The sequence below is a fragment of the Acipenser ruthenus genome, chromosome 49, assembly GCF_902713425.1.
Source record: "Acipenser ruthenus chromosome 49, fAciRut3.2 maternal haplotype, whole genome shotgun sequence".
In the NCBI taxonomy this organism is placed as follows: domain Eukaryota; kingdom Metazoa; phylum Chordata; class Actinopteri; order Acipenseriformes; family Acipenseridae; genus Acipenser; species Acipenser ruthenus.
In genome coordinates, this window is record NC_081237.1 from 4,955,401 (window position 1) to 4,981,027 (window position 25,627).

Here is a 25,627-nt window from a genome sequence, read left to right on the forward strand (position 1 = left end):
AAGTAGTTTCTTACAGTAGTTCTTTTTTCTTGTGACACCTGGAGCGGAATGGCCCTGCAGCACTGTGTTTGGACCCCCTGGTGTACATGGGTCTGGTTTAGGAATCGGTACCTCAGTGGATGATACCTGGCGCAGGTAAATACATTTCTCCCATGTTGCAGGACCTGGGGGTGGACAGCATGCTGAACAGTGGCCATCAAGTCTGAATCAAACCTAGACCCAGAGTTACCTTTAAAAAAAAAAAAAAAAAAATTAAAAAAAGTTGATTTGTTTAATCCCTTTGGGGATCTGAAAACAAACTTGGCTCTTGTGAAGAGGAGTTTGTCATCTGCTGGTGTGTGTGTGTGGATTGGAAAGGGTTTCGGGCTGAGTCTGTGTGTAATAATATTGTGTAGCGCTCCCGACCTCTCGTGTTGTATGTGACTCATACAAAGAGGTGGGATTATTAAACAAATGCACAGTATAGCAAGTAAGGGCTCCAAAGCAAGGCGCAAAAACTGTGCGTCCTACTTTCCTTGAAAAGTGAAGTGATCATTAAGCCCCAGCTCTCTGTTCCGCTACATTCCCTGGGTTCATATTGATTGAATCATAATTACAGTGATGTTTAATTTATCAAGCTGACTGCTGTGAATATTTAATGCCTCTGGAGAGAGCTTCACGCACCTGATATCAGAGCTCGTCAGCAGCGCCTGATTTCGGGTAGCGGGGAGGGGGGCATCCTTTCTTGGTTACAGGGCTTCCTGCTGCGTGACCCAGTTATACAGTCACGTCCCGGAAACAGGTACTCACAACCTTGTCTATCCCCACTTTCTGTAAATGTAGGTAACAGTATGCATGCCGATATTTATCTGTTGAAGTTAAACCATTTCTTAGCAGACGCCCTTAGCCAGGGCGACTTACAATTGTTACAAGATATCACATTATTTTTACATACAGTTACCCATTTATACAGTTGGGTTTTTACTGGAGCAATCTAGGTAAAGTACCTTGCTCAAGGGTACAGCAGCAGTGTCCCCCACCTGGGATTGAACCCACGACCCTCCGGTCAAGAGTCCAGAGCCCTAACCACTACTCCACAGTGCTGCCCATTGCTATTAAGATACAGAATTCCCAAAAAGGAGCCAAAGCAGAGCCTGTGCGCATGCAGAGGGTAGTGGATTGTAATGACTCTCGTTCCTCTGCAGTCCCATCAGCACTGCAGCATTCTATATCATTTCAGAGGCACCACGGTAACAACACTGTGGACCCTAGGGGCCCCGTTTGAGGACAGCTGTGCTAGAATCTGGATACGGTACTGGTGCCTTTTGGAGTGGTTATTTATATAAATTGTGAATTAAAATAATCTAAAACGGCACCTACTGGCCAGTTTATTAGGACCTGACTAACTGATGACTCCAGAAAACAGGACCGATGCTATACTGGCTAATCACATTTGCAGGATTTCAATCCAGTTGAGCATCTCTGGGATGAGCTTGAATCATAACTCCCCCCCCCCCCCCCCCCCCAATATCGTAAATTATTAATCTAAATGCATTCACATCCAGACACCTTCCAACACCTTGTAGAGTCTGTGTCATGTTAGGTCCTAATAACAGTGGCCAGGCAGGGTATTTCACACATTAAACAAAGAAAAATAGCAACCAAAACCACAAATGAAAGCAGGACCCGTTGGAGAATGTGCAGCTCATTTAATGAAACTTCACCGGAAACAAGCATTCAGCTTCACAAGCAGTGGTACACAAATGATCTCAAAAATGGAAATATACTTTGACATGAAATGCATCAGCCGACCAATAAATAAATTAGAAAATACTAAAATATCTTCTGTTTACGCTTTGTCTAAAAAAAGAAATTTGCATCAACAGCAGTTGCAGTCTTGAAGGAATTCTCTGATTTTAAAAACGTTTTCAGACATGCAGGCACTATGCATAACAATGGCCTTGACTGGCTACTCTTTAGTGTACAATGCTATTTTATTTGAATTTTTTAAAAGATACAAACTATGAGCCTCTTGAATATAGCATTAAAATAAGAGGAGATACTTTCAATTCAGAATACAATCTTAGCAATATTACACTTTTATATAAGTAAAAAAACAACCTAACATTAACCCTTTAAGGTACAAGGGGCATGTGTGTCCCACAAATAAAAAGGAAGCTAAGCTTCCTATTGTTGCAATGAGGTGCACTAAACAGGGTTTACAATGTGTCAGCTTCCTCCTCGTGTCGCTCTCAGATGTATTTTAAGAAGAAACCATTTGAACAACCGCTCAATTCGCTGTGTACCTGAAGGGGTTAAAATAACTGGTAATTGCACATACATAGATCCTATGCTAACCAACTGACTGACTCACCATGCTAACTTGTGCTCATGTTAAGAGGGACCCCTTCTCTCATTTATCACAGCCCTACGACCGCTCCCACCCACGCGAGGAAGAAAGCGCTGTCCTAACTGCTCTGGGCGGTCCTTTGTTTTTTTTTTTTTTTTTACACAGCCGTTGTAGTGCTAGAGAAGGATCGGAAGTTGTCGGAGTGTGCTGGAAAGAGGATTGCTTCTTTGCAACGTTTGCGTGAACTGGAGGGGCCATTTCAAATACGATTTTCACCAAGCTGCAGTATCACTCCTGCAACTGAAAGACAGCTGGACAGCTTGCCTGAAAGCTGCCTGATGGTACATGGGCTCCATACAGCCTTGAAAGACCTTTTAACCCTCATGCAACAACAACATCACATCGCTCTTAATTTGAGAAAGCAGTTGCCCAATGCTGCATGGCTTTGAAAGTTGTGTGTGTGTGTGTGTGTGTGCAGCATGTGCTTTAAGATGGTCTACTATGCAAATCACTGGCCCAGAGGAAGACTATCCAACTATCAAAATTCAACAGAAGATCCTGCTAGTGATGAGCATGTCTCCTGATTGATATTAAACCGTTTTAATGCTCATGCTCTCATTGCTACAGTAGTTGAAAAGTTTTTGGCTGAGCCAGCAATGTGGTTGTAACATCACTGTTACAATAGAACCACAAACACTGCAATCAAACAACTGCAACTGGAATCACATCTCCAAAAGATACCCGGTTTACAACAGCTGTGGCTGATGATTATTATTACACTAAAATAAGAGCTAGTAGCATCAAATGTACAAACTGTACACATTTCAGAGAAGTAGAACTAAATAAATAACAAATGTCAATTCAAGGTGTGTACAATCATGAGCCAGGCTGGGTGGAGGTGAGGGCAGTTTGGTCGGTGTGTGGATTAGCGTTGGTCCCAGATCAACAAGACGGAACCAAAAACTGCAGCAGTTCATTTGTATCGATGTCAGAGGATCACAAAGGAACGCTCGCCTGCGCGGGTTACGTAGCGACAGTGTCGGAGCAGTTTGAGGATTCCTGACAAAGTTCATTTTGTAAACGCGATTTTAACCAGTACAGGTAGGTAAAAAATATATAATTCATTGAAGGGGAGACGGAGGATGGAGCAGGGACATGTTTTGGCACCAGAATGTTCAACAGAGCTGCTGTTGTCATGGAAATAAGACATGGTTTCATACCAGACAAACCGTCCGTTACTTAAAACTGCTGTTCTTAGCAAAACAAGATTAACAGGTTGTTTTTTTTTTTTCCATAAGCTTTTTCTTTTTTAAGCTTCATTTCCCTAGTGATTTATGTACACGATACAAAAAGGAATACGCATCAAGAGAAAAATGAAGACGTTTAATTTAAAGCATAATCTCATAATAACCAGCATGCCCCTTCCCTATTTAAAACACGCATATTCCGCCCTGTAATGACCCCTTTAAGACCGGTGCACCTGTCTTTTATAGTTTTCAAAACCCCTTTAACCTAGACCCCAGAGATGGGCCATCAATACATCGTATTTGGCTTTCCCTTTAAGAGAAATTAAGAAAAATCTCTTTTTAACATTCTGCCAAATAGTTAATTATTACCAGTGTTCCCAGGAATGCTAAAAAGAACTTTCTGTCTAATGTAGTCTAGTTTCTTTTCAGTATTACTCAAACCCTGTTTGGTATTCTTTAAGGAGGAAGGGCTTTTTAGCCACAATGGTTGTCTGAATTTGTTTTGTCTCCATAAACTAAACCCTCCCAAACAAACAAACAAACAAATAAATAAAACAAACAGGAAGCAGGAGGGAAGCACGCTACACTGGGCTGTGGTCAGGAGAGGCGTGGGTGATGGTCACCACACACTCGGGACTCTCTTTGGCCCGTCGGAGGCTGGTGTAGAGCCGGTCATCCAGGCTCGCGGTCAGTTTGTCCGTCAGCTCGGCCGAGATGGTCTGGGGCCCGTAGCCCATGCTGGGGGGCTGCAGTGGCGGAGGAGGACGATCCTCCTGGGGGGGCTCTGAAAAGGGGCTGTGGAAGTGACTGCCCCCACTGCCTCCGTTTCCACCAGCGCTGACGGGAGCCTGGTTCGAGGCTTTGGGAAGCTCAGGGTGCTCCGATATCACACCAGGAGATAGAGGAGGACTGAGAAGAAGGGTCTCTTCCTCTTCCTTGATTGTCCGACTGCTGCTGCCGCTGGGGCTGGTTTTCTCCTCCGGCGCCACCCCGCTGGCTGCCCCGTCGCTGGACTCCTCGTCGGCCGCGCTGACTATCCGCGGCAGGGTGCTGTGGTAGCGGGTGTCCAGTGGGTAGTTGACGCTGTCTCCCCTCCGTAGGGGGGTGCGGTGCCTCTCGAAGGAGGGGGGGAAGCGCACCCCAGGGTCGCTGTACTGCTTGGTCCGCTGCCACTGCTTGCGCAGGTGTACCCGAGAGCGGTGCTTCAAACGCAGGGGGGACTCGGGGTGGTCGAACTGGGGGTCGTGGCGCAGGAACTCGTGGAAGAGGGCGTCGGTCTTCTCGTCGATGCTGTAGTCCCGCCGGCGAAGGACCAGGTGGTGAGGGGGGTGCTCCTGGAACACCTGCCCGTACGGAGACCACCCTACCGGGCTTTCCACTTCTAGGCTAGCCCCTTCCAGCTCCTCGTCGAAGCTCTCGCACACGGTGCCCTTGCGGCCAGAGCTGGTGAAGAAGCGCCTCTTTTCGGACGCCGTTTTCTCTCTCGTGCCCCCGGCCGCCCCAAAGAGCCGCAGTTCCTCCGGGGCGCGGGAGGGGGCCTCGATGGAGGCGTAGCCGCTGTCCATCTGCAGGAGCTTGCGGTTCCCCGATTCCCCGTCGCTGCTCCGCTCCGAGTCCACGCTGCCCTGCTTGGCCCCGCCTGTGGCGGCCCCCTCTTTTCCGAACGACCCCCTGCCTGGCCGCTCGGCTTCCCCCTCCAGATCGTCTCCGATGTCTTGAGACGGGTAGCTGGGCAGCAACCCCGGGCCCCTCTCCCCCCCTCCCAGCGAGCACACGCTCTCCGTTTCACTGCGCACAGAGTCCTTGTCGTTGCTGCTCTGGTCCGACGAGGCGTACTGTTCCAGCGAGGCCCGCAGGTTCCAGATATCCCTGTAGAGGGTGTGATGCTCCGAGCTCTCCTGCCCACAGCTACTCTCGCCTTCCTCCGGGGGCAGCGTGACTCCAACACTGCTGCCTGCCGCCACCTCCACCTCCACCTCCACCTCCACCTCCACTGCCTCTAACCTGCAAAGAAACAAATCACTAGCTTTAGAAACAAAGATGTACCCAGACCAGTGAATAAATACACGCACATGTACATGAAACACAGAGTTTATAAAGCATTAGGGGACCTATAAGTGCATCCGACTGCACTCCCTCGGTTGCTAATGCTTTATGGGTCACGATAACTGCGTCTGTTCGTGATGAAATAATGTGCTGTGAATAGAACTGATGATTGCCACCCTTTAATTACTTTTTACAATGCCTTCTGGGGGCCGACATGAACAGATGGGTGATATCATGATAAGCAGTCACTGCACCCAAGCCTCATATACAGCTGAAGAAGCATGCATCTCTATCGCTAATAGATGAGTCCCCAGAATGGTGGAAACGATGGACAGCTGCAGGGGATGTGGTGCGAATGAATGTAGAGGGTATTAAAGATACCTGCCGAGGGAGGGTGGTGGAGTGGAGGGGGGTGGCAGGAAGGTGGAGGCTGGGGTGGGGCAGAATGCCACGTCGTCGGTGCGGGCGATGTACTGGATGACCTCGATGTGGTGCGCGTCCCGGTCCTGCTGGTCCATGCTCTCGCTCGCGGCCCTCTGCCGCTGGAACTGACGTCTCCTTGGAGATCCTGAGGAGGGGGAAACACACACACTCAGAACTTCAGGCCAAAAAGCAATGCTGAAGCACACTAAAGTCAGTTTAGGTCTGCAAGCTGAATTCAGCCTCTTGCTTAATTTAAATAGTAAGAACATAAGAAAATGAACGAGCGAGAGGACCATCGGTGCTCGTCCAGCTGAAGTAGACGATTGATCTCACAACTTTGTCAAGTCGAGCCTAAAAGATCTCAGTGATTCAGTCTTAATAACATGTCTAGGCAACCTGTTCCATACCCTTAATAAGGGTCTCCTACCCTCTGTCCTAAATCTACACCTAATTTCCAACAGTTTCCTCTAGCCCTGTCTGTGATGCACTTAAATTATTGGTTAGGGTTAACTTTGTCAACTGGAGAGGCTTAAGTTCAGTTCAGTTTCTCTCTACAGTTCAATCATTACCCTGTCTGCAGTACAGCAAAGCCCTGCAAACCATTCCATACTGTAACATCCCAAAGTTCTACAGAAACGGAATGCTCCTTAATTGTCGATTAATTTCGGAACATTTTGTAGTTCCGCTGTTCCTGTGCACTGCCGTCGATATTCACTCAGATGTTAGGGTATTATTTTCTCCTCAATTGTTACAATTGTTACAAGATATCACATTATTTTTACATACAATTACCCATATATACAGTTGGGTTTTTACTGGAGCAATCTAGGTAAAGTACCTTGCTCAAGGGTACAGCAGCAGTGTCCCCCACCTGGGACTGAACCCACAACCCTCCGGTCAAGAGTCCAGAGCCCAGGCTCCCGAGTGGCGCATCCAGTAAAGGCGCTCCTCGCAGGATGTGCCCTATAGCCTGGAGATCGCTGGTTCGAATCCAGGCTATGTCACAGCTGACCGTGACCGAGAGTTCCTAGGGGGCGGCGCACAATTGGCTGAGCGCTGCCCGGGTAGGGAGGGCTTAGGTCGGCAGGGGAATCCACGGCTCACCGCGCATCAGCGACCCCTGTGGCCGATAGGGCGCCTGTGGCTCTGCAGCGGAGCCGCCAGATCTGTGTTGTCCTCCGGCACTATAGGTCTGGTAGCATTGCTGTGGATCTGCAGTGCGAAAAATGACGGCTTGGAAGGAGCACGTTTCGGAGGACGCGTGTTTCAGCCTCCGTTTCCTGAGTCGGCGGGGGGGAGTCCAGAGCCCTAACCACTACTCCACACTGCTGCCCCAGGTATGTGAAGCCTTATGCCACTGCAGTGCCTTTGCAAAAACTCTCCGGTGACACGCAGATCAAGACACAGTAGCGCCACCCTGGGAAGACTGGAAACAGTTTGAGCGCGAGCACATCATCCATCTCACTGTCTGCTGATGGCATCGTCAGGGCTCCGAGGAAGCTGGATGTTGTGACCCTGCCTGATATAGCACCAGTCAGCCTGCCGACACATTACTGATCACACGAAACAGGACCTGACACTTTATTGTACTGCTTTAAGGGTAATTGGCCACAAATCACTATTGCTGGCATTGATCCGGTATGGACCACCCCTCAGCCCCCTCGTCCCTGTGTCTCCTATTTAAAGAGACAGGATCTTTTACTTGGAATTCGTGAGCCTTTTTAACAGCTAATGAACTCAGCTGTAACATGCTATCGGAGAATCTGACTCGATTTTGATTTTGATCTTTCCCTCCTGCCTACTCTCTCTCCCTCCGCAGCCAAACTCAATTAACTCATCAAAATTCCATCGACTTGTTACTGTTTCCAAGAAAAGAAAAAATAATAGTGATGCAGTGTGATTTAGCATTGAAGAAATGTGTTTAATCTACCCTTGAATTCCACACATACACACAGAGCAGAGCCCGAATCAGGGAATACAGTTCCTGTTTAAATCGCACTCTTAACAAAAAACACAAGTGGCTTCACATCACTTCCATTTAATACACAAAACAAAGGTTAGGATTGTATGTTTTTTTTCTCATTGCAACAAAACATTAAAATAAAGCCCCCTCACTCCCCAGCCCCTTCCAAGTCCTCTCACTCCCCAACCCCTCTTTCTACCCAGTCCCTCTCTCTCCCCAGCCCCTTCCCAGCCCCTCTTTCTACCCAGCAGCTCTCCTTCCCCAGTCCCTTCCCTCCCCAGTCCCGCTCCCTCCCTCAGCCCCTCTTCCTCCCCAGCCCCTTCCCAGTCCTCTCCCTCCCAGCTCCTCTTTCTCCCCAGCACCTCTCCTTCCCTCAGCCCCTCTTCCTTCCCAGTCCCTCTTCCTCCCCAGCCCCTTCCCAGTCCTCTCCCTCCCAGCTCCTCTTTCTCCCCAGCACCTCTCTCTCCCCCAGTCCCTCTGCCTCCCCAGCCCCGCTCCCTCCCCCTCCCCCAGTCCCTCTTCCTCCCCAGCCCCGCTCCCTCCCCAGCCCCCAGTCCCTAGTCCCTCTTCCTCCCCAGCCCCTTCCCAGCCCTCTCCCTCCCAGCTCCTCTTTCTCCCCAGCACCTCTCTCTCCCCCAGTCCCTCTTCCTCCCCAGCCCCGCTCCCTCCCCAGCCCCCAGTCCCTCTTCCTCCCCAGCCCTGCTCCCTCCCCAGCTGCTCACCTCTGGTGTCGAGGCTGGAAGCTCTCTGGTTGCCGTCGAACTTCCACTTCTTGATCTTGAAGTAGGGGCTGGTGCTCTCCAGACTGGCGTGGCGGCGCAGCTTGGTAAAGAACTGCAGCACGGTGCCCTGCCCACCAGCGATGCCTGCCGAGGAAGAGGAGGGGAGCGCGGAGCCCGCAGTGCCAGCCCCCTCCACTGCTGCTGACCCGTCCACAGAGCTCACCGGACTGTCTCCATTCCGAGCGCTGCCTCGGAAAACCTCCATCTGCACAGGACACAGACCCACGCTTGTTAAAAACAAGACGCAGCGGGGGCGATGATGGGGCGTTGAAGTCTGGAATTCTTTTGACAGGCTTGCCAGCAGCTGGGAGAGGCAGCCTGGCACACACACACACACACACACTCACACACACACACACAGGCGTCTCCCACAGAGAATCCTGGTGGGCAAAAATAAAAAAAAAACCTCCAAAGGACCCCCCCTCCCCTCCACAATCCATCCTTCCTCCCTGCGGCATCAGAAGATATTTTAATACGACGTGACAACTTGGTTTTGCCTCGCACTGCCCATCTGAGGTTGAGTTCGGTTCATTTTTTAATATACATACATTTTAAATACAATAGTTAAGCATGCAGCAATGTCATGAACTCTGTGTAATTCATTTTTTAATCTGATTATCTCCAGAAACAAAAACAGTTTACCCTTTTTACAACCCAGCCCTGGCTGAGATCAAAATCCTACAAACACTCGGGGTTCTCGCCATATGGTCACGACAGTCAAAGGGCCGGGGGCTTCGCTGCGAGCGAGGTCACACTCCACACAGCTCTGCCACAGAGGCAGCTACTCACTTTATTAACGCTTCAGAGATATTTGACAGAGGATTGTACTAATAAGGAATTACAGAGAAAGAGAAAACTCCAGCAGAAACATTTACAAACTTAACAAGCTTCGCACCCCGAGCAACTCGGCTTTCAACTGCTGTGTGCCAAGCCCCTGGAATCACCTGCCAGCTGCCAGCAGGGAGTCCAGCTTGGTGCCTGCTTTTAAATCACACTTTATTTCTTAAACCTTTTCTACATGTAAAGTGCATTGAGACTCTTATACCAGCTATATAAATCAAACACTGTTGTTGTTGAAAGTTTCAGAAAGTCTGTTGTGGGGTCAGAGTGTGTCTCTCGACCTCCGAGCTAAAAACATTAAAACCAAACCAGTCCAAAACTTCAGTGACCCACACAACCAAACTGAGAACAGCTTTTGCTCGTACAGTCAGGTAAATTAAAGTACTCGGGGAAAGTGATTTTCACTTCCTTTCTATCTTTGATTCTTTCCTTCTGTCTCTAATTCTTTTATCTCTTTTTGTCTTTGTTTCCAGTAACCAACGAGAGCAAACGAAGCCCCAGTGAAGAGTCTGACCGTGCTGCCTGCTGTCTGCTCGCTCAGGGGCGCTGGGACGCTTTCCATGAAGCTGGTGTCCACAGTGGAGTTGAAGGTGTCGCCAGGCAGCGCCGAGCTGGAGCTGAGAGAGAGGCTGGTCAGAGCCGTCTGGGGCAGAGCACACATCGGGGGCTGAAACAGAGAGGGCAGTGGTGAAGCAGAGAGGGCAGGGGTGAAACAGAGAGGGCAGGGGTGAAGCAGAGAGGGCAGGGGTGACACAGAGAGGGCAGGGGTGAAGCAGAGAGGGCAGGGGTGAAGCAGAGAGGGCAGGGGTGAAGCAGAGAGGGCAGGGGTGACACAGAGAGGGCAGGGGTGACGCAGAGAGGGCAGGGGTGACACAGAGAGGGCAGGGGTGACACAGAGAGGGCAGGGGTGACACAGAGAGGGCAGGGGTGACACAGAGAGGGCAGGGGTGACACAGAGAGGGCAGGGGTGAAACAAAGAGGGCAGGGGTGAAACAAAGAGGGCAGGGGTGACACAGAGAGGGCAGGGGTGACACAGAGAGGGCAGGGGTGACGCAGAGAGGGCAGGGGTGACGCAGAGAGGGCAGGGGTGACACAGAGTGCAGGAGTGAAGCAGAGTAAACGTTGGTGGTGGTAGCTCTAAATAATATCTGAAATTGAAACTTCAATACAGTGTTAAACATCAATCCATGACCAACTGAACAGCCCTTCAATGGCTTACAGACTTATTTTGTACTTCAAACACATGGGTGATGTATTAAATGGCATAACCTCGAATGATAAAACGCATCTGCACAGCATCACTGGAAGAGTGCCGTGTCCTGTGTACCCCGCCCTGGTTACCTGGAATATGGAAAGGCTGGATTTGGAAGCTGGCCGCGTCGCCATGGCGATGTTGTTCTCGCTGGACTCGTGGATGGTGACGATCTTGAGCGAGGGAGGAGGGATGTTGAGGTGGATCAGCCGCGCGTTCTTCAGGTGGTGGAAATCGCCCTCGGTCAGGGTGTACCTGCGCGGGGGAGAGGAGAGGAGAGCAGAGGAGCTGAGAGAGCTGGCTACAGGCTCGGGGAGCTCCATGCGCTCACGCTGCAGCGAAGCACTGCTTACTGAAGCCTTCAATGCCAAACACAGGTCCCATCTAAACAGAGGTGCTGAAGAAGCAGGTATAAGTCCAGTATCCAATAAGCCGAGCCTCGTTCACATTCATCTTTTTTTCTGGGAGTAAAACGAGCATTCTTTTGGGGAGTGATCTGCACTGCACATGCTTTCCCCATGTCGTTTCATATGGGTTTTTTTTTTATTATGCTTTGCCATACTACGCTGAGCTTTACAATGTTTACCTATGCAAGATGCGCTCCCATATAACAATTTCCCAGAGTGCAACAAAGCACAGTGAAGGCGAGGCAAAGTGTAGGTAAGCATTGTAAAGAATAGCGAGGTACGGTAAAGCGCACTAATATACACGGCAAGCCAGAGCACTGCGTAAGGAAATACAGCAGTGCATTTTTGATACGGGACGCGGGTGTTTCTCTGGAGCGCTCGCTGACCTGCGCCCCTTCTCCTGCGTCTTCTTGCTGTGGTAGAAGAGCGCCGCCTCATTGAAGGACACGCGGCGGCCCGTGGAACACGTGGACAGGAAGCGGTCAGTCTCGATGTCATGGTAACTGGAGGTGGACAGGCAGTCGGACTCGTCCACTTTGATGGTGATATCTGAGAGAGAGAGAGAGAGAGAGAGAGATGGTATCGTAGTAGAAGTCTGTATCGTTTGTATCAGAGCTCATTATAAATCACCAGATGGTTCTTGAATGAAGAATAACGGTGTTTCATACACTAACATACTCTCTCTGTCTCACTTCATTTTTTAACAAAATCTTAAATGATATTTTGATCTTATTATGCATCACACAAGTAGCTGATCAGGACAATCACAGGTATCGTGATACATACGGCATCATGACCTGCGTATCGCGATATGTATTGTATCGTGAGATCACTCTATTGTCACAACCCTAGTAAAAGGTATTTAAAAGTATATAAGGCGCATGGTGTTTGTTTTGTTTCACCCTCTATTTGTGTCACCCTGTCTGCTTTGCCTTGTCAAGCATGAAACTCCGAGCTGCCAGGTGGAAGACTGGTGACAGACTCCTCTCCACGCTGCCTCTCATGCTCCTATGAGATGGTCTTTTTGATTTGGAGATGCAGAGACTGGGAGAGGTGTTTGTTTTTCTGAAACATTGCGTGAATTCAGCTGGAAAGTGCGCAGTGCTGCTCCTGAACTGTCTCAGGTTCTGAGGATAGAAGGCAGCATCGACATGCCTTTTCTTACAGACTGCACAGCGTTAATAGTGCTATTCAATCAAACTTCCAGGCAGTGTGTGCACACAGGGCTAAGCTGTGGAAGAATGCAGCAAGCAGACGGCAAGGGAGCATCACTGGAGATTTGATCGGATTCATTATAAAATCATATATAAGAAATCATCAACCAATCAAGGGTTTGTCATGTAGGTTACATGTAGGGTATCTGTTATTATAAGAGACATCATTTCACAAAGTTTCCACAGCCAGAACTGTATATAATATTATACAATTACACAAGAGACGAGGACCCAGCTCTGTTCTGTTAGCCTGGGACCCCCTGATGAACGAGGGCCCAGCTCTGCTCTGTTAGCCTGGGACCCCCTGATGAACGAGGGCCCAGCTCTGTTCTGTTAGCCTGGGACCCCCTGATGAACGAGGGCCCAGCTCTGCTGTGTTAGCCTGGGACCCCCTGATGGACGAGGACCCAGCTCTGCTCTGTTAGCCTGGGACCCCCTGATGAACGAGGGCCCAGCTCTGCTGTGTTAGCCTGGGACCCCCTGATGGATGAGGGCCCAGCTCTGCTCTGTTAGCCTGGGACCCCCTGATGAACGAGAGCCCAGCTCTGCTCTGTTAGCCTGGGACCCCCTGATGAACGAGGACCCAGCTCTGCTCTGTTAGCCTGGGACCCCCTTATGGACGAGGGCCCAGCTCTGCTCTGTTAGCCTGGGACCCCCTGATGAACGAGGGCCCAGCTCTGCTCTGTTAGCCTGGGACCCCCTGATGAACGCAGCTCCGACCTCTCTCTGTGTTTACCCTGTGCTGGCTGGGAGTCCTCCAGGTAGGTGGTGTTGGTTTTCTCAGGATCATCACTGGCCCTGGGAACAGACAACAGGAAGCCATCACTCAGAGCTCAGAGATTTACATTTCACATGTCGAGAGGGCAGCAGGGCATACCCGTTACCTCTTAACACAAGAACCAATCTTGTGTGACTTCCAATTAAGTTTTCCTAAATAGCATGTGGGATACAGCTATGGCTAAAGGTTTTGCATCACCCTATAGTATTAACACATTTTGCTTCATAAAGTCCAATGAAACCTGCTGAATAATGTTACGTTAACACATTGAATTACATTCTGCTTTGTAGTTTTCCATATGCTTAATGAAAATGTTTTTATTTTTTTTCTTGCAACCTCACCCAACTAAAACCAGGCAGAGACTCAGGCCGGCTCTTTAAGATCAGAATCTCCCCATCCGAGTTCACTGAGTCCGCCACAGCGAATGATGAATCACCCGCTATAAAATGTAATTCCTATCATCATTTTTATTAGTCTGCATTAGGAGAGTCGCTGCCTGGCAGACTGCAGAGACTCCACTGAGCTGTGGATGTAGCGGAGAGTGGTGGAGGGGGGAGTGTGCGAGGAGGAGAGCTTGGGAGATCTATAGGTTTTAAATGCAATATTCTCTGCTGGTCCTACAGCTACAGAAGCATAATTAAGATTCCTACAGTGGAAACTGGGACAAGCACTTACAAATGTTGAAAGAAATCACTCTCTCAGAAAGGTCTGGGTTGCACACATATAGGACTCTTCAAGCGTTGAGGTTCTGTGCTGCGAGACAGGTGAGTTTACCTGGAGTACCTGCGGCCCCCCACACACCAGTGACGGCAGATAATCAGCAGGCCTGACAGCAGGACCACCATCCCCCCGATGAAGACGGACAGCAGGACGAGCAACAAGACATAGCCGTCCTGCTTCCCGGGGTCCTTAGGAACGTCCTGCCAAACACAACACACAGGGCTCAGGTCAGTACCACACAGTGACCCTCTGCATGCACAACAAAGCTTATCACATTCCCCATACTATTATATGTTGCAATGTGGTTCTGGGTGTTCTGTTGTCCCGATATTGAGTCATCATCATTTTTTTATTTCAAAAATCTGCCTTTACCTGGTTTTGCGCTTGTCTGGAGTATCCTAACTGCCAGGTGCTGAACAGTCTTCCTAGTTCAATTCAAACCTTTTGACAGTGTGACGTTTCAACCCTGCCAGCCCCACCTACTCTACAGGTATACAGACGGAGAGTAGGTGGGGTGGGCCGGGTTGAAAGGACACATGGTCACATAGTGATGAATGAAATGTTGACGGCTGTTGAGTGTTCAGTCCAGGCATTTAGGATTCTCTGGTCAAGCTCAAAGTCAGGCAAATAAAAATAATTATTAGGGTAATTAATACCCACTATTCAGAATGATTGTAAACGCCTTACAAATGAACAATGCCTTATTTTAGTTCAATGCAGTGTAGGCCAGAAAGAGACTTATATTTAAGAACTTATATTTTTGCATTGTAATCCCATGATACAGAGAGAGAGAGAGCTGAAGGGTCTATTGTAAAAATAAATCAATTTACAAAGCGATTCATTCTGCAAAAATGAGTTGTCTAGAGGGCTAATTTTGTGTGAGTGTGTGTGTGTGTGTATAAGGCTGTAAGGCTTGTTATCAAGACTGTTATAAAAAATGTGTGAATCCTACATAATCTAATAAACTTCTTTACAGACGCCTATAAAGTATTTATAAAATAAATTACTAAAATATACATTTTAGAGCTTCATAATTATATTCGACTTCCTGACACTCATGAGAAAGATAAGGTTTCCTTTTACAAAGAAACTCATACAAGCTTAGTGACTCGAATTCATTTGCCTTATAGAACAGAACATATTCCTCTGCAGAGTGCCAGTCGTGGTATTGCACTGTGCCACTCAGTGAATAAACTACTTGGGAAAGGGAGTTCAAATTACATTTCTGCAGATTCTTCAGTGGAAAATGAGGGTGTAGCCATCTAAAATTAGAAGCTGCAGAGGAAGCTCTGGCACGCTAATGCTCTAATGATTTAGAGTAGATTCAGCTGAGTTTCTTCATGCGTTTTGCACCTCAATTTCATCTATCGCATGTATTTTTGCAGCTATAAATGCGATATGCAATACTCTCCTACAAGCATTGGAAGACACGGCACCCCTGACCCAATACTGTCATATTATATATCCAAAACATACTCCCTCCAGTCACTGTGTGTATAATTGTGTTAAGTTTCCTATCTATGTATCTATTTTATAATGCATAGATGCCTTTTTTTAAAGTTATGGCAGGCCAACTTCGACTCCATAGAGTTCACACAAACTGATTCCAAATTTCAATTAAAAAATCATGGATATATAGAAAATATATATATTTTTTTTAAAAAGTGTCCAGACTGTTTCAAACACTTTGGATTCAGTAGATTCCTAACAGAGGTCACAATTAGGAGTGGAGTAGTGGAGGCTCAGGACAGAGGGTAGGAGACACATGTCCTCCACAGAAAGTGCAGGGATGGAAATGAGACTCCTATTGCATAGCAGTTTCACCCAGTCCTTGTTTTACTATAAGCTTGTGAAGCCACAGTGTATTGGTAACAAGCTCAGGTGTGTCTTATTAAACTCACAGTAAAACCAGGAATGGATCAGACTGCTGTGCAACGGGAGTCTTATTTCCATCCCTGGAGGGGTGGGCGTATGGAATGGGTTGCCAGCCATGTTGCTGCTGCCCCTGATCCTCTGGGATCCACAGGGGCCTCAATGGGCATTCTAGTTTTTAACTTCTCACAGGGTTAAAGGATATGAGTTTTGAGCATGGGTGGGGCTAAACCTAATTATCCTAGAACACATAATCCAGCATTTAGATATTGTTTAGAGATCGGATTTTGTTTCATCCTCGTGTGTGCTTTCTGGAGGGAGGGGGTGGGGGGGCGGGTCTGCAGTGCGGAGGAGTCCATATGGCAAAAACAGACTGGGATAGAAACAGAGAGAGAGAGAGAGAGAGAGAGAGAGAGAGAGAGAGAGAGAGAGCTTTCTTTATCGAGATCAAAGGCTTAAGCTAATTTTATCTGTGCAATCCTTTCAATTGCCGTCTGTCTCATTAGCACTCTGGTAGTTGGGTTCGCAGCTGAGCTGGGGACCGGTGTGAATTTTCTGGCTCTTTTCCCATCACCTTCCAAACACACGCAGAGCCCCCCCCCCCCGCAAACACCTCAAAGCCTTCCTTTCGTATAATCTCTCTTTTATTTCAGCATCTATCTTCATGAGTATCCAAAGAGACAGGGTCCCACCAGATGCCTTAAAGAAGTATTTATTGGCAGGTAAATAAAGCCATGCGTTAACATGTTGATTTCAATACCAGAAAAGTGATCCTTCCTTCACCTTTACAATCACGTACCAATCAATGTCAATAAACTTACGCACTGAGTTTTAAAAACCGATGGGAAGCGAATGTTCTTATCCAGGACGCAGACATTTTTACAGCCGTTTTAAAACACTCAGTGCGGATGTTAATTGCCATTGAATGGTGCTCAATTGCAAAGGTGAGGGAAGGACAGCTTTTCTGGTTTTGAAGTCAGCACACGAATGAATGGATTGATTTTAATAAATACTTCTTAAAGCAGTTCCGAGTGCGAGTGCGAGTATCAGCACAGCCCTAGCAGCAGTGATTGGAGATGTACTCACGGTCGTGTTTTCTGTTCGGTATTTCCATCCAGGTAACTCATTGCTCATTGTCGAGGCGAGCTCGAGGGTTCCCCTGGGGAGAAAAAAAACAAGGGATAGCAGTGAAACAGCAGCTCCAAACACACAGGCTCACTGAAACACACAGACACACTGAAACACACAGGCTCACTGAAACACACAGGCTCACTGAAACACACAGGCTCACTAAAACACACAGACACACTGAAACACACAGACACACTGAAACACATGATCACTGAAACACACAGGCTCACTGAAACACACAGGCTCACTGAAACACACAGACACACTGAAACACACAGACACACTGAAACACATGATCACTGAAACACACAGACTCACTGAAACACAGGATCACTGAAACACACAGGCTCACTGAAACACACAGGCTCACTGAAACACACAGACACACTGAAACACACAGACACACTGAAACACATGATCACTGAAACACACAGACTCACTGAAACACACAGGCTCACTGAAACACACAGGCTCACTGAAACACACAGACACACTGAAACACATGATCACTGAAACACACAGACTCACTGAAACACACAGGCTCACTGAAACACATGATCACTGAAACACACAGGCTCACTGAAACACACAGGCTCACTGAAACACACACTCACTGAAACACACAGGCTCACTGAAACACACACTCACTGAAACACACAGACTCACTGAAACACACAGACTCACTGAAACACACAGGCTCACTGAAACACACAGACTCACTGAAACACACACTCACTGAAACACACAGGCTCACTGAAACACACACTCACTGAAACACACAGACTCACTGAAACACATGATCACTGAAACACACAGGCTCACTGAAACACACAGACACACTGAAACACATGATCACTGAAACACACAGACTCACTGAAACACACAGACTCACTGAAACACACACTCACTGAAACACACACTCACTGAAACACACAGACTCACTGAAACACACAGACTCACTGAAACACACAGGCTCACTGAAACACACACTCACTGAAACACACAGACTCACTGAAACACACAGACTCACTGAAACACACACTCACTGAAACACACAGGCTCACTGAAACACACACTCACTGAAACACACAGACTCACTGAAACACATGATCACTGAAACACACAGGCTCACTGAAACACACAGACACACTGAAACACACAGACACACTGAAACACATGATCACTGAAACACACAGACTCACTGAAACACACAGGCTCACTGAAACACATGATCACTGAAACACACAGGCTCACTGAAACACATGATCACTGAAACACACAGGCTCACTGAAACACACAGACACACTGAAACACACAGACACACTGAAACACATGATCACTGAAACACACAGACTCACTGAAACACACAGACTCACTGAAACACACAGACTCACTGAAACACACACTCACTGAAACACACAGGCTCACTGAAACACACACTCACTGAAACACACACACTCACTGAAACACACAGACTCACTGAAACACACAGGCTCACTGAAACACACAGGCTCACTGAAACACACACTCACTGAAACACACAGACTCACTGAAACACACACTCACTGAAACACACAGACTCACTGAAACACACACTCACTGAAACACACAGACTCACTGAAACACATGATCACTGAAACACACAGGCTCACTGAAACACACAGACACACTGAAACACACAGACTCACTGAAACACATGATCACTGAAACACACAGACTCACTGAAACACACAGGCTCACTGAAACACACAGGCTCACTGAAACACACACTCACTGAAACACACAGACTCACTGAAACACATGATCACTGAAACACACAGGCTCACTGAAACACACAGACACACTGAAACACACAGACACACTGAAACACATGATCACTGAAACACACAGACTCACTGAAACACAGGATCACTGAAACACACAGGCTCACTGAAACACACATGATCACTGAAACACACAGACTCACTGAAACAGACACACTGAAACACATAGGCACACTGAAACACACAGGCTCACTGAAACACACAGACACATTGAAACACACAGACTCACTGAAACACACAGATACACTGAAACACATGATCACTGAAACACACAGGCTCATTGAAACACAGGATCACTGAAACACACAGACTCACTGAAACACACAGGCTCACTGAAACACACAGACTCACTGAAACACAGGATCACTGAAACACACAGACTCACTGAAACACACCGACTCACTGAAACACAGGATCACTGAAACACACAGACTCACTGAAACACACAGGCTCACTGAAACACACAGGCTCACTGAAACACACAGACACACAAACACACAGATTCACTGAAACACACAGACACACTGAAACACACAGACTCACTGAAACACACAGACTCACTGAAACACACAGACACACTGAAACACACAGACACACTGAAACACACAGGCTCACTGAAACACACAGACACATTGAAACACACAGACACACTGAAACACACAGACTCACTGAAACACACAGACACACTGAAACACACAGACTCACTGAAACACACAGACACATTGAAACACACAGACACACTGAAACACACAGACACACTGAAACACACAGACTCACTGAAACACACAGACTCATTGAAACACAGGATCACAGAAACACACAGACTCACTGAAACACACAGACTCACTGAAACACACAGACTCACTGAAACACACAGACACACTGAAACACACAGGCTCACTGAAACACACAGACACATTGAAACACACAGACACATTGAAACACACAGACACACTGAAACACATGATCACTGAAACACACAGACACACTGAAACACACAGACTCACTGAAACACACAGACTCACTGAAACACACAGATACACTGAAACACATGATCACTGAAACACACACACACTGAAACACACAGACACACTGAAACACAGACACACTGAAACACACAGACACTGAAACACACAGACACTGAAACACACAGACTCATTGAAACACAGGATCACAGAAACACACAGACTCACTGAAACACACAGACTCACTGAAACACACAGACTCACTGAAACACACAGACTCATGCAAACAGCCCTTATAGACGTTTACCACTGTATTTTTGCACAGTAGGGTAAAATGACACTACTGTACTGCACCAAGCCTTGTTAGATTTGTGTTGCATGAAACCCTGAAACATGCTGGACTCTGTGTAGTTGGAGGAAGTGAAATTACATGAACCGTGATGCCCTACAGTGCTGTGATTGCAGCCTGTGTGTTTCTACTGGGGATCACAGTGCAGCCCAGCCTAGCCTTGCACCTCCACCCATACACCTAAACTTAGCGATCAGTCCATATCAGTGCAACCCAGCTGCCCCCTCATATTGCTTTCAAATGTCCAGTAAACCCACTGAAGACGATAGGGCATTCATTTCAACTCAGATCCTGCACTGTATGTATGACTGATCATTTAAAAAAGATTCTATGAAAATGGCATGGGTTTAACGCAGGGGAAACAGTATTAACTTTAAATGTAGCCACGGCAACGCGGTTACCACCTCATCCCTAACCGTCGCTGATCAAAACACCCTATGGAACGTTCCCGATCTGATAATCCCCAAAGCAGTCATAGCTGTGTGCTCGCATACAACACAGCAGCTTGTTTCCCATCGTACGCCTGACACATTTAGCATGAATCCAGCTCTGCGGATATTCAGTGCTACTGAAATGCTTGTAGTCTGTTTGCACAGGACCCCCTGCCCCTCTAAACTCTTTTGCCCAGGCTGTGGGCCCTTACCCTGTTCAAGGCTGTGCACTGTGCCTCTTCAAAGATCCAGACCTCTCCCTGCATCCTGCCTGCTCCTGATGGATGTAATGTGCTGAGCTGAGTGAAGTGCACACAGGCAAGCTCTGTCTGCAGAGATATCTCCCTATTACTGGCAGCAAACTCATTATCCTCTGCAAAACATTTGCCTGGCCTTTTTTATCCAAATGATCTCCAGTGGCAGTGCAAAGACAGAATGATACCATAGTGGCATCCCCTTTTACATTTCCTGTCTAGTACATTCAATTAATTGGATCTTTCTTTGATTGGCCGTTGTGCATCATTACGTCAGCCAATCATAACGCCCGATTCCCGAACATTCCAGCACGTCTTATTTTGTCACTGAAGTGTCGTCTGACCTCACAGGTGACCGTTCCTTGAATTCCAGTTGTATTCTTCAGATACTCCAGTCTCATTAGGAAACAGCCTACATATTGCAATGATTCAAGGAGACGAGTCACCCTCCCTCCCACACACCACGGCACATCCGTGGGAGACAGTACAAAAGCAAAGTGGACTCCTCATGAAAGGAATAAAAACGATTTTAACAGCGTAACACTAGCTCAGCTGCAGTTAGCGGTGCTTAATGTAACATCATAGCTAGAGGTTTTTTTTTAAGGGAGTTTACAGCTACTTCAGCTACACAATGATAAGGGGAGCAGCAGAAATGGCACTGAAGCCAGGTTAGGCACAGGGATTATGAATCCGTAGGGACGAGGACTTTAAGAGCATTCCTGGAGTTAGGAACCAGAAGGAAGCGTGCCTAGTGTTTCAGGGAAGGAGAAAACACTGCAATATCAATTCCTGTTCACCAATAATACAGCAGCGTGACGCATTCCCAGGGCTGTGGACAGGATTTCATTGATATATGAGCTTGTAGAATAGACCTTTCCAGGAATTGCCTAAACAGTGCTGACCTCACAGACACTCTGCGTATTAACTGCGTCGCCCCAGTGAAAGCCATGGGAGTCAAGTCTAGCCATGTACCCTTCAGTGGAAATCCATATCTTGGGTTGCCTTGTTGTGTGTGACTGGCTTAAACGGTCTGGCACAGAGCTTTAATGGACAGTAACTGATCCCCTGAGCGAGCTTGCATTGTACTTGTGCAGTCCCCGTCCCCCTCCATGCTTTTCACATGGTTACACTATGCATCCATCATAGTAAACCAAGGTTTATTCATTATGCTTCACCATACCTTGTTACTCTTTGCAATGCTTACCTATGCAATATGCGCACCCATGCCAAAGTCTCCCAGAGTGAAAGCATAGCACAGTGCAATAAAGTATACTAAAGCATAGGTAAGCATTGAGAAGCTTAGAGATGTTCCAAAGCACATTATTATTATTAATAATAATAATAATAATAATAATAATAATAATAATAATAATAATAAAACATGGCAAAAACCTATGGTAAATGCACAGTGTAAGCATTGGAAAAGAAAGGGGAACTGAACCTGCTTCAACAGTGCCACCTATGGGAATGTTTTTGTATTGCCTCATTACCCATGGCTTGTTCTGTGCCAGGGTAACGGGCAGTGTTGTGTGATGCACTGTGCCCCCTGTCGGTGAGATGAGGTTAAAAGCTCTATAAGCACAAATGCAGACGAGCCCGGCTCTTTTGCACTGAGGTTAAGACGCTCGATTGAGGTGTTTGGGGTCGCTGGTTTGCACACAGCCTCCACCCTGTTGCTTCAGCACTGTACCTTGACTAAGTAAGCCACATTGAGCCTGAACTCCTCCTTCTCCTCAAAGCTGAAAGCATGGAATTACCATCAATCCATGCTTCTCAAACACCTTTGCATTCGCTAAGATTTCAAGATCTCGCAGAGTTTTGCCACTGTTAGCGTGTTAAAATCCTCATTCTTTCCAAGGGCTGAAATGACAGCATCACATTCTGGGGGGGATCAGTGAATAGCTCTATTGTGTATTTATTATATATCAAACCCTGGGATAGTTTATTGAATCACTGAAGCCCTCATTGACCGAGCATGGAGCTAAACAGAATGGTGGAGTCATTTCCAGCAAGCTATTGTTTTGTATCCATCAGAAGGAATTCCTGTAAAGTGTAATTGTCTCATGAGATGCAGCCAGTCTGGCTGCACAATCTAATAAGGAACATCTATCAATCCTCCTTAGATCTGACAATTAGATTTGACCCCACCCCTGCTGTACAATCTCCAGCCCTGGCTTCTATCTGGACTGGCTTCGAGCTGGACTGGATGAGAGACGTTATCAACAAACCTGCGTATTCTGAGAAAAGATCTGCCCCTGCAACTCCGACTTTACATCACAACCGAACTCTCTGACCCTGACCCTGATCCTAACAGAATCGAAATTGAAATGTCTAATTCATTTTCTGAAAACAGAACGACTTGTATAGGAGGACAGGGGGAAGCTAAATCGCCCATTGAAATAAAAGGTGGCATGCTCAATAATAACTCTATACTATATATCTATGTATATTAAAATGAATGCACTTTAATTATTTGATGAATAATGAAGTTATGTAATCATAATCTATTACGCTACATGTGTGCAGCAACCGAATATCTCTGTGTAAAATATTGTTTAAAGAGGATGTAAACTAAACTGAAAAGGCTGGAGCAGTGGCACTCAATTGTACCAACCAGATCTTTCAAACCAACTTGAATGAAGGAAGTAAAGATTGATGCGAGCCCTGGTCTGTTCTGTGCAGTTCAATAATTAAGCACATCAGTAACTGAGACATAAGCGAGTCTGCCATTGTTCATATAGTGTCTCAGATTCAAATCTGCAGTACTATGAATTAGTCATTTAGCAGACGCTTTTATCCAACGCGACTTACAGAGACTAGGGAGTGAACTATGCATCAACACCTTTGGCTGCAGAGTCACTTACAATAGGACCTCGGTTTGACGTCTCATCCGAAAGGTGAAGGTCTCTAATTTAAGGCACAGTTGGAACAAAAACCAGGAGGGACACCGGCCCTCCAGGAACAGGATTGGACAGCCCAGCCATAGATGAAGCTGCGCTTGTAAAGCATTCTTTCCACAATCATGGGGAGTCTTTTCAGAAGCACGAGTTAGTAAGCGTGGCAGAGAATGACCGAAGCAGAAACAGCCACAGAGAACCAGAGACAGAAACATAAGAGAATATCAAGCAGGTAAAATATAGGAAAATGTATAGGATATACAAGTATAGCTGTGAGGACACCACAGCTTGTGTGAAATCGGGTAAAAAAAAAAAAGGTGTTTTTGTTAACCAAACGTATAATCACTGGAAAAATAGTTACACCTGTGAATGAATAAAACAAAAGCATTCTGTATTACTATATTGCATGCTAGGGCACTGGGTATCGCCTGCGTGATACGAGCACAGGGAATGACAGATTGCTATTCCATGTAAAAACATACTAGTGCACAGCCGGCTCTACTGCACTGTGTCCAAACGAAATCCATATCAATCACAGCCACAGCCCGGGAGACACAGGCCAATCCAAGGGTTGTTTGTCACGCTGAGGAGAGGAGAAAACGGATCCCACTTAAAGACATGCACCTGTCCCTCTGCAGGGAAGTACCTGGCCCGCTAGAGCGATCCTGCCACCCAGCCATGCAGTATGAACACGGGCTGACATCATTACAGTGCTGATTATATTACTATTATATTGCATGAACAATGTGAGTGCAGTAGAATTGTACAGCAACCCATAAGACAACACAGAACAGTCACTGTACAAGCAACAAGACTGCCTGCATGAAAGATGACAACACCATTATAAAATGTATGCATCATCATCGTTATTATTATTATTATTATTGAGTCTGTATAGGAAACAGGATGCGCTGTTCATAACGATTAGCCTACAGCTTGCAAAACAGCCTTCATTCCTTACAGAATACGACATGCAATAGTAATGCAATGTTATTCTAAATGCATTTGCGCTGTACTGCCCCACAGCCACATGCACTGCTGTAGAATTCATGCTGTGGAACTGAACACACCGGCTAAAAACCTTCCCGTGCATAAAGACTCATATACTCCGGCAGGTAAAGAATATTCACAGTGAAATCAGAACAATGGACTACTCCGGCGTGATGGTTAAATATTTAAACAGGTGTCTCGTCCCGTTAGATCTGCTTTATTGCATTAACCTATTTCCACACGTCTTGCATCGTCTTGCATCGTCTTCCGAATTACACAGATTGTTAATATATCACATTACGATGGCTCCTATTTCACAAACAGAATTTCAAGTGCAGCCGTTCGTGTGTGTTTTTTTTTCATAATGAACAATACACATATTGTAATTGTTAGAAATACATTTAACAAAAAAAAAACATACCGCTCAATAAAAATGATAAAAACATACTACCGCGACCTCAGAAGGGATGCTACACGCAATTCCGTTTTTATTTTAAATCTAGCAGACCCTCCATGCACGAGCCTATTTTTTAAAATCTCATTACGTCGCATTGAACTCGTTTAAATACCCCAATATGATTTTTTTTTTTAAAATAAAGATCACTTGTTTTATTTTTTGTATTTAATACATTTCATTCACAAACGCATTAGTCTTTCCATACTGTGTAAATTAAAATAAGGTATATTTTCAAAGTATACATACGAACAGTAGACTAGCCTAACCGCACGCATATACGCATAATAAACGGGAGGACTCACCTAATTGTAATTCATGTGGTCCATGCAGGGGTATTTAGTTAGAAGCCAATAGGCACCCAACCTTACTCCAACACCTTAATTTTGATTTAAAAGCTAAAAGGATTTATGAATGAAACCCTCGGCTTTAGGACACGCCCACTCTGGCCGGAGATGCA

At 46.6% G+C, this 25,627-nt stretch overlaps 1 protein-coding gene across 2 annotated transcripts; it reads right to left on the bottom strand.

The window, feature by feature from the left end:
• Positions 1-1,673: 1,673 nt before the first annotated feature.
• LOC117428820 (voltage-dependent calcium channel beta subunit-associated regulatory protein) lies at positions 1,674-25,627 on the bottom strand. Of its 2 annotated transcripts, none has more exons than XM_059014959.1 (10): positions 25,473-25,627; positions 16,960-17,032; positions 14,056-14,201; positions 13,240-13,301; positions 11,676-11,838; positions 10,972-11,137; positions 10,145-10,297; positions 8,731-8,995; positions 6,004-6,190; positions 1,674-5,580 (listed from the first exon to the last, which is right to left on the bottom strand). In XM_059014959.1, exons 2-10 carry the CDS (start codon positions 17,005-17,007, stop codon positions 4,158-4,160), a joined length of 2,613 nt encoding a protein of 870 aa, XP_058870942.1. In that variant the 5' UTR covers positions 17,008-17,032; positions 25,473-25,627; the 3' UTR covers positions 1,674-4,157. The 2 variants fall into 2 exon arrangements, with proteins under 2 accessions (XP_058870942.1, XP_058870943.1); XM_059014960.1 differs by lacking the exon at positions 25,473-25,627 and adding an exon at positions 20,785-21,194.

Excerpts from the sequence above, each read along its gene's own strand:
- LOC117428820 (XM_059014959.1), bottom strand. The coding sequence starts at position 17,007 with ATGAGCAATGAGTTACCTGGATGGAAATACCGAACAGAAAACACGACC. Across the intron at positions 11,839-13,239 it reads GGACTCCCAGCCAGCACAGG|ATATCACCATCAAAGTGGAC; the intron begins GTAAACACAGAG and ends TCTCTCTCTCAG. Across the intron at positions 8,996-10,144 it reads AGCAGACAGCAGGCAGCACG|ATGGAGGTTTTCCGAGGCAG; the intron begins GTCAGACTCTTC and ends TGTCCTGTGCAG.